General features: G+C 41.3%; 1 protein-coding gene across 1 annotated transcript; it reads right to left on the bottom strand.

Moving 5' to 3' along the window:
• Window positions 1-6737: 6737 nt before the first annotated feature.
• Window positions 6738-7181, bottom strand: LOC134206776 (uncharacterized). Its single transcript, XM_062682501.1, has one exon. The coding sequence runs from the start codon at window positions 7179-7181 to the stop codon at window positions 6738-6740; it is 444 nt and encodes a 147-aa protein (XP_062538485.1).
• Between the last annotated feature and the right edge of the window lie 2653 nt (window positions 7182-9834).

Raw genomic sequence — 9834 nt, 5'->3', positions numbered from 1 at the left:
GATTGTTCCACGTTCTTTGCAGTATACATAAGTTGTGACAAAACGTTCTATGCTAGAACAATGTAACAATAAACGGGACTTAGTTAACACCTTGATAAAGGTACAATATATATATAACCGAAACGTCGGATAAAAACGTAAAGCCGTTTTTGAGCATAAAGAAGACTGAAAACCATAACCTCAAATGCTCACTATCATGATCCAATCTCTGAAGAAAGTTCAACTTGTAGCGGTTACTTTCAACGACTGGACAATGAATACAACGAAATCGGGCAGGTGCACAAGTGTAGTATATTTTTATTAGTTTTTGTTGTTGATTTTTGAAACAGTAAGAGGCTTCAAAAATATGTGTCCTTTTGGAAAGTTGGCCTAAAATAATCCATAGAATCACCTGAGTTAATAAAACGAGATATTTTTTTGATGGGAAATGTCGATTATTGTCAGATCCAAAAACAATATTGTTTTTTTAATTATTAAATAGCACTTAACAATGTTTTTCAGAAACAGCAGTGTTGCATATTCATGTCGGCGATTTTATTGTTAAGTAATCAGTCTTCAGCGTATGCTGAATGGATGTGAAAGGAAACAAATCCAATGAGGGTTTGTTCTTAGTTATTTTTTGAAATTATTCGTGTTTATAAAATTGTGCCACTGAAGAAGCGTACAAATATGAATTTTCCAAATTTTTATGGTGATGAAAACTTCCGACATTATTACGAAACACAAAATGCGTAGTTTCAAAAATGAACCTGGGGTTTATCAATGGCCGAAATATGTAGTATAGGAAATACTTCAGTCAATTCTGAATTTTGGTAATTGATTTAACCCTTAGCAATGTTGTTTTAAAACAACAAATCAATACGTTTTAATATTAATGATTTCAATAAGTTTTAGCTTTGCGTTGAAAATATTTCCGTCACGCAGAAAAAGTATGGTACGAAAAACAAACATATTTGAGGTAAATTCTAACAAAGTTCAGTTTGTTCTAGCACCAAACATAAATACGTTTGGAAACAAATATAATGTATATTTGAAGCAAACAAAAACTATTTTTAAATCAAATATGCGACTTTAAGTTTGGCAACCGCGAAATTATTAGATCTAAACATAGATATTATTGTTTGGTTCGACCGCAAAAATATTTTCCTATCAATTGTGCAATATTTATGTCTGGTAACGTTTGACTACCAGATTCCACAATGCTGAGTTTCATATTTCATTTACTTACCTTAATGTACCCTGAAAAACGTCCTCATCAGCAATTTGGAGCAGAAAAGCACTTCCTTTTTCTGCTGAATCAATCAGACCTATTTGAATGAGTTTTGTTTACTTTTTGCAGGCGACGAGGGGCTACCCACTAGATACACATAAAACAAACAGGCATTAAATTTAATTTTCAAAATAGATATGTTTGATTCAAACATATTATCAGTTTGTGAACAAACAAGAATATTTTTTATGAATCAAATGGATGAAATTTGTATCCGTGGTCGATTTCTAAAAAATCGCCTTGCGCCTTTAAGGGTTAAAGGTGTTTATCGACGGAGAACTGAATCAATGTTGATCATAATTGAATTTGGTTACTGGTTATCCATATTTACTCAAATACAGACACCACTATGTTTGCATTGAAACAAGGAGCTTTATCATAATGTGAATTAGCAAAAAATCCCGATTTGCGATTAGCGGCAAAACGATTGTAGCTAATCTCTAAAGATAGAAATAAGCATATACATAACAAAAATGAAATCAAGTAAACTGGCAATCCTTGAATTTCAAATTTTTTGCTTTTGTAATTAGTACATAGCTGGGAACACAATTATGAAATTAAATTCATTAATGTTTAATCTCTTCTTAAGTCCTTGAAATTTGAATCTCCAACTCAATGTCTACAATAATTGCAATAAACGGCGTCGGTGTCACTCATAAAACAATCAACCGTTCCTGTTAGCCAACAGAGACATTTCAATCGACATGCGCTCAACATTCTTCTTGGCTGCATCGAAATCGATAACCTGCTTCGCACAAGTGCAAAACCTAACCTGCTCTAGCCGCCGCCAACCAGTACGAACTATCGGAACAAAAACAAAACTACTTTCCCGCCGAAATGGGTACTTTCCATTGCCCTCACTCAACGAAGTTTATTGACCGGTAGCCGCTGCTGGAGGGAAGTGTATATAATTAACGTCATCCATTAGTCTGCGACCAATTGGTACAGCCTTGCGACCAACATTATACCACTACCATCACATGGTCGTCCGTGCAGACAGCAATCCAGAAGAATAAGAAGAAACATTTAACGAAGGGGTCTCGCACCACGTGTCTGTCGTCGTGAGGCTCGGCCTGCGCTAATTCCCATCATTCATTCTAATCTTGCTTCTGAGCGTGGGAAGATAAATCCACCTTAAATTCCACTTAAGTACTGAATTTCTTTTAAACTCATATTCGGTATATGTTTGATTTCACTCGCATTCAACACAATAATCGATGAGTAATCCAAAATACATGAATGTTCGCCAGACAGAGCGAGAAAATATTGAAAACAATGCAACAAAATGGCGTCGTACTGAAGTATTGAAGAGGAGCCGATTCAGAGCTGGCAAAAAACACTCGCCCGATCAAATCCTTTATTGTGGTCACGACCGCCAGACTTAATCCGAAGTAATATTCATCTCGTGTCAGCACGTTAATCTTCAACTTTAAGCGCACCGTTGGACCCAATTGTTGCGCATAGCTTAATCGATACGTTTCTCTCTTGAAATTCTCACAAAACTCACCTTTTTGCAAATTACTAATCCAAACTTGAAGCGAAAATTTTTCACTTCACTTATTGCAGCGTTCACTTCACTCAATGACAATTGAGCTTTTCAAACTCGTAGCAACGGCAGACGGCCAAAATCGATCGTTTTTAGCGCTCTCCCGCGCGACCGGTGGACTCTTTCCTTCCTCCGTCTGTGTGGGTGCACCGTGTTGTGCTTGCTTTCCCGTTCAGCCGCATGCATAGTCATCCAGCGCGCTTTTGTCGCTCCATGATTGTGTGTAAGTCGATATTATGCGTGCGATGCTTTCCAATTACTGCGTGAAACTTTATCGAGCTTACATCGAAGAGGAGGTGAAAATGGGCATGGAAGACGTTGTGCAGTGGGGGCATTCGGAGCATTTATTTCATTTCAGCAACAGATGGCGTAAGTCAGTTGGCATGTTTTGATAAGTGAGGCGTAGGGTCACTGCGGCTTCAATTCATTACATGTACCCATATCAATAACGATCAAAGACAATGAATTGCGGCGCAATTTGCTTTGCTTATCATGTTTGTATTTTTTTTTGGGAAGTGAAGACCTTTTTGTTTGACCGATTTGCAGACGACGATGTACGATGGCCGAATATCTCGTTTGGTGAAATGGCTGAATGGACAGCGACGACAACCTTTTCTTCCAAATCCATCTTGTCGGTTGGCTTCGTCAATTCGCTTATCAAGGCCAGCATTGCCGATCCAGTATCGTAATTCGATCTATATGGAACAGCGCGATTCGTACTGCAGTTGTGTTAGCGACATGACACGGGAAATGGTGTCCGCAGGGTTGTCTTCTCCAGCAATGTGGTTTCAGTCACTCCCTTTCGTAACGTACTGGATTTCGGAGACGCGATTTGCTACGAACTGCTTCCATCTGGATGGCGACGATCACAGCCAACACACCACGATAGTGGAATCGGTCCAGAAATAACATACGGTCTACGAGAATATTTTTGACGACTTTCTCGTACAGGTGTGTCAGAAGCAGTGCTGATGACTGCTCTAGCCAATAAATGGATAGAGACTTTTATTTTCTTCCTAATTCTCGAGCGGACATACACGAGATTTGGAGGTCATCGGGTGAACTTGAACGCTTCCGTCTGCTTTAACCATGCGGATGTAGATGGAGGCAACGGTAGCCTTAATTGAAGCGTCGCAGAAGCCATGGAGCTCCACCAATTCGTTGTTGCAACTAGTTCCCACCCACCGTGTGACAGATATGGCTATCAGACCTACCGAATTCCGCCGGTACTCACACCACTGCTCTTGTAATTGTGGGCTTAGTGGATCGTCCCACCCGCAGTCTTGTTTCCACAGCTCTTGTAACCTCCGGTCCATCCTCATGAAGCGCTTGACTGCTGTCGATCGCGACTCATCTAACTGCTGGACTTCTTCTTTTTTTCGGAAGCGTGACAACGTACCTCCTATCTTCGTTCCTGAACGTTGGTCTGTCGAAGAATTTTTCTCAGGCTGACTCTTCGACCGAAAACGTGCTGGCTGAGTGACAAGCTTCTACTTCCCAGAGCTTTGAAAGCTGTTCGTGAATCTCCGCTGTTGAAGACACATGAACTACTGAGTACGTTGCACTAACAGGAACTTGAGAAACACGACCAGAAACTAGCCATCCGAATACGGTGTCTTGCAGAGTCGGTCCTTCATCAGTAACCTTTCGCGCCTTCAGCAGCTCCATGTAGAATTCTGCTCCGATAGTAAGATCAATCGGTGCTGTATCGAAGAACCTGGGATCCGCAAGAGGAGTCGAATCTGGGAGATTCCACGTTGCGACAGAGAAGCTTGCCGTAGGCAGTGGCACGGCGGGTTTCGGCAGCACGTGGAACTGCATCTCTTCAGCTAACGATAAAATATTTAGCGACCTTGGACTCACTACGGCGGTAACCAGCCTGGTGGAAGCAATAAGACTGGCATTTAACGAAGCAATAAGACTGGCAATAACGATCAAAGACAAAGAATTGCGGCGCAATTTGCTTTGCTTATCATGTTTGTATTTTTTTTTGGGAAGTGAAGACCTTTTTGTTTGACCGATTTGCAGGCGACGATCTACGAAGGCCGAATATCTCGTCTGGTGAAATGGCTGAATGGACAGCGACGACAACCTTTTCTTCCAAATCCATCTTGTCGGTGCAGGCTTCGTCAATTCGCTTGAAATCAGGCCAGCATTGCCGATCCAGTATCAGCCAATTCGATCCTATGGAACCAGCGCGATTCATTACTGCAGTTGTGTTAGCGACATGACACGGGAAATGGTGGTTGTCTTCTCCAGAAATGTGGTTTCAGTCACTCCTTTCGTAACGTACTGGATTTTCGGAGACGCGATTTGCTACGAACTGCTTCCATCTGGATGGCGACGATCACAGCCAACACCACGATGAGTGAAGTCGGTCCAGAAATAACATATTACGGTCACGAGAATATTTTGACGACTTTCTCGTACAGGTGTGTCAGAAACAGTGCTGATGACTGCTCTAGCCGATAAATGGATAGAGACTTTTTATTTTTCTTCTAATTCTCGAGCGGACCTACACGAGATTTGGGGGTCATCGGCTGTACTTGAACGCTTCCGTCTGCTTTAACCGTGCGGATGTAGATGGGCAACGGTAGCCTTGGTGTGAAGCGTCGCGAAGCCGCGGAGCTCCACCGATTCGTTGTTGCAACTAGTTCCCACCCACCACCGTGTGACAGCTATGGCTACCAGACCTACCGAATTCCGCCGGTACTCACACCACTGCTCTTGTAATTGTGGGTTTAGTGGATCGCCCCACCCGCAGTCTTGTTTCCACAGCTCTTGTAACCTCCGGTCCATCCTCATGAAGCGCTTGACTGCTGTCGATCGCGACTCATCTAACTGCTGGACTTTTTTTTTTTCGAAAGCTTGACAACGTACCTCCCATCTTCGTTCCTGAACGTTGGTCTGTCGAATAATTTCTCTCAGGCTGACTCTTCGACCAAAAACGCGCTGGCTGAGTGACAAGCTTCTACTTCCCAGAAGAAGAACCAAAGCTGTCCACGAATCTCCGCTGTTGAAGACACATGAACTACTGAGTACGTTGCACTTACAGGAACTTGAGAAACACGACCAGAAACTAGCCATCCGAATACGGTGTCTTGCAGAGTCGGTCATCAGTAACCTTTTCGACTTTCCCGCCTTCAGCAGCTCCATGTAGAATTCTGCTCCGATAGTAAGATCAATCGGTGCTGTATAGAAGAACCTGGGATCCGCAAGAGGAGTCGAATCTGGAAGATTCCACGTTGCGACAGAGAAGCTTGCCGTAGGCAGTGACACGGCGAGCTTCGGCAGCACGTAGAACTACATCTCTTCGGCGAACGACGAAATATTTAGCGAACTTGGACTCACTACTACCAGCCTGGTGGAAGCAATTGGACCGGCATGTTATAGACTGGCATTTTATCTAGCCTAAGTTTTGCTAGCGAAACTTGATGTCATTAGACAGTACTGCGAGCACGAATCGAGCGACGCTCGTGCTAGAACGGATCTGCCGTAGCGGTCTCTAACGCTGACCAAATGCGGTGAATAAAACTATGTTTTGCTTCAATGTTATGGGGAAGGGTACATGTGCTTCGCTTGTGGTGGCGTGTTCTGTGACTGGCTGTGTGTGTGTGAGTCTTGTGTATTGGCAGTGCTAGTAGTCCAAGTCTGTTGGTTCGGTGGTGTAGATCGCTGTTTTGGCTGTCTGTATTGTTAGTTGACTGTCAGAGGTCTTGGCTGCGTGGGTGGATGGGAGGATCTAGACTGTTCAGTGTGCAACAGTGAAGTGATGCTTATGGCGAACGCACTGGAACACGGAATGGCGCGGCTCGTTGCAAAACCAGCATTTCGCCACCGATTTAACTGTTGTGTGGCAAGTTTCCGGACGTGACGAACGTTGCCGACTGCAATGACTCTTGAGGAAGCCTATCAAGTCTCTCACTGCTGTAAAGTTGCCAAGTCCAATCTGGTACACACCATGTAAGCCAGAATAGTGCTCCAATCCAACGGCTTTTCTCCGATCGTCTCAAGCATCTGCAGGTTCTTATCGAAGTCGCCTATTAGTTGGTTGCTATAACTCTCCTTCTTAAGACTCTCCACAGCATCGAGATGCGCTTTGACAATCACCTTCTTGTTTTCGTTGCTACTCTCGAGCGATTTCCATGCTACCGCGTAGTTGGCCACGGACAAGTCAATGGAACTCACTTCCTGCAGTGCGTCGCCAGCCAAAGAAGACCGGAGATAGGTGATACGATCGACATCCGAAAGAAGGAGATTATCGTGGATGAGGCTTCGATAATTGTCACGGTATGGCAACCAGTAGTGAATCTTCCTACTAAACGATGGCAGCTTGATCTCCGGGAGTTTCACCTTTGCAAACATGGATGCCGGCTGCCTACATGTGGGAACCCGCCGCCGATACACTTGGTCTGCCGCTGAGAGACAAAAGCTGTCTTCAAACTCCTGCCCACTTTATCGTTAGCCATCGCCAACGCTTCTTCTTCTTGGACCTCGTCATTCTCGACTGTATCTTCTAAAAGCAGCTCAATCTGCGCGCCACGGATTTAAACAGAACTGGTCGCCATACCCTCTAATGCCTCCAGACAGCCTCCCGCGCATCTATGCTTGCTTGATAACTTGCGACAAACTGCTGGATGATCCTTTTTACTCAGCGTTCTGAGATCCGGAATTTTCCACTTCACTGGCACTTGAAACAATGCTTGGGAAACACTGTTCTCATATCAAATGCACGTCCGCTGCACTGGCAAATGATTTCGCTTTTACTTTCTTCTCACTTTGCACAACAGTCAAACTCGACGGACCACCCAACGCGACCACGGAATGACAGAACTGTACCCTAGTTGACAGCAGCAGAGGGAATTAACCTTGTAATCAACGAAATCATGAAAAAACCAGCGAAGTCCTAGACCAAACAAACTTTAGGGGAGACTGGGTTGACTTGATCCCCTTTTCTGATTTCCGATGTATAACAACCAAAAATAAAAAAACATACGCGATTTCCACACAGACTCTCTAAATATAGTACAAATTCAACTTTACTGATGTGTGACAGTCCTTAAATTGTGTTGTTATTGATACACAATCGATTTTTTGGAGTGCTGTCAAAAATCAATTTGAAAATATTCGGAGAAATTTATCGCTTGCTTTGGGGAACTTGCTTTGATAAAATTAGAAGGTGCCCTCAGATTTTTCAATATTTTCCCTTCAAAATACACTTGGAATTATCGAATTGCTGTGCGTATACATGAAAGATTTTGTTATTAAGATTCGACAGCACAATTAATTACAATTTTTAGAATTTGAAACTTAGTCCCCCCCTATCTATGAGATCTACACCAATAAATATGTTTCCTGCCAACCCTTCATCAAATCCGTCAAATCTACAAAAAATTAGAAGTCCTAAGAACAAATTTATATTTTTTGAATTGTTTCACTCCAATTTTTTGTATGGTTGACTAACAGGGATCAAGTGTCATCCCCATATTGAGGCCAATAACTTCAAATCCAAATATCAAAAACTTTAATGGAATATTTGACATTTTCATCAGTACCAGATCAATAAAGCATGTTATGGCTTGTTGCTGTGAAAAAACGAAAGACTTTGGTCATTGTTATGAAAAGCTTTTCAAATTTGCGTGGCTAATAAAAAAATCTTTAGGAAGGTCAAAACATACAAACCGCCCTACTACCCAGAATAAATAAGGTTGTCAATCAAAATAACTCACCACATAAAGATCATTTATCTAGAGGATCTATACTAAAATACGCCAGAACAAAACAACTTTAGTTCTCGATAAAACAGGGGGTGATCAAAGTCTCCCCGGGGATCAAGTCTACCCACCTTCCCCTAACAGGCAGACACCACACGGAAGAAAAAAAGTACCCAGCGTTGAGTTTTTTAAACTTATTTTTGAATAACTTTTCCTCTTCTCTTTCATCCACTCTTTTCTTCTGTTTAAAAACAAAAAGAGCCAAACAATCCAACGCCAGCTCAATACGGGAAGCAATTTTGAGTTTATTACCTGAGGTCGAAATTGAGTGAATTAAACGTACATTTTGGGTAAATAAATTTCGTTGGGTGCTTTTTAACATGGAAGTAAGGCAAATAACACAAACCCTACTTACTCAATTTGGCTTCCGTACGTATGTTCGAGGTTAGCAGGTGAATTAAACTCACTATTGGGTAGTTTACTTCTTCCGTGCAGGGCTACTGCTAAAAAAAGAAGATGGACTCACATCCCGCATAATTGAAAACGATCTGTATTGTTGTTAATACTATTCGCTTGAATTAAGGCATACTGTTACTATTTATGTTATGGGCGATTTAAAATGGAACTACATATCAATTCAGAATCAGTATTATACAACACGTTTTAATATACCTTCTATACATGATTATCACAATTTTATTGGCTCTTAATAATCTCTTAACTTCCATTCGTTTGAAGAAACCAACAATACATTGTAAAAGACCATAACTGATACAGCAATACCAAATATAGCTACTAAATAATTACGTATCATCTGAAAATAGTTTTGTCTTTGTTGCGATTCCATACACACTTTAAAATATATCCTCAATGATAAAAATCCGATAGACCCATCCGTTCAGTGTACACTCAGAAATAGAACAAATTTAAAGTAGATTTAAAACTATACATTTTCGGCATTTTCAAAGTTATGAGCATAGTTTAAATAGTATACTAGCATTAATAAAAATGTATGCTATGAAAGAATAACGTGAATTTATTAACTATTAACGTATTGATTTCGTTGATCAAGATGGCACCGTTTTCGCATAACAATTCAGTTTACAAGGCGAAATTTTCATTTCCTTTTCAAGTTAAGAATAGTTTGCAGCAAGTTTGTAACAAAAAGTCATAATGTTGAAGAAGAAAAAACGTAAGTATTATATTATATATCATATACTTGAGTGAAAATCAAGCCGTTTAAATTGTTTTAAAATATGTTTACTTTTGCAGCATAACTATGATGATCATCAAGAGCGCTCGCA

This window comes from Armigeres subalbatus, chromosome 1, assembly GCF_024139115.2.
Source record: "Armigeres subalbatus isolate Guangzhou_Male chromosome 1, GZ_Asu_2, whole genome shotgun sequence".
NCBI classification, from domain to species: Eukaryota; Metazoa; Arthropoda; class Insecta; order Diptera; family Culicidae; genus Armigeres; species Armigeres subalbatus.
This window is presented reverse-complemented; position numbering and strand designations above follow the sequence as displayed.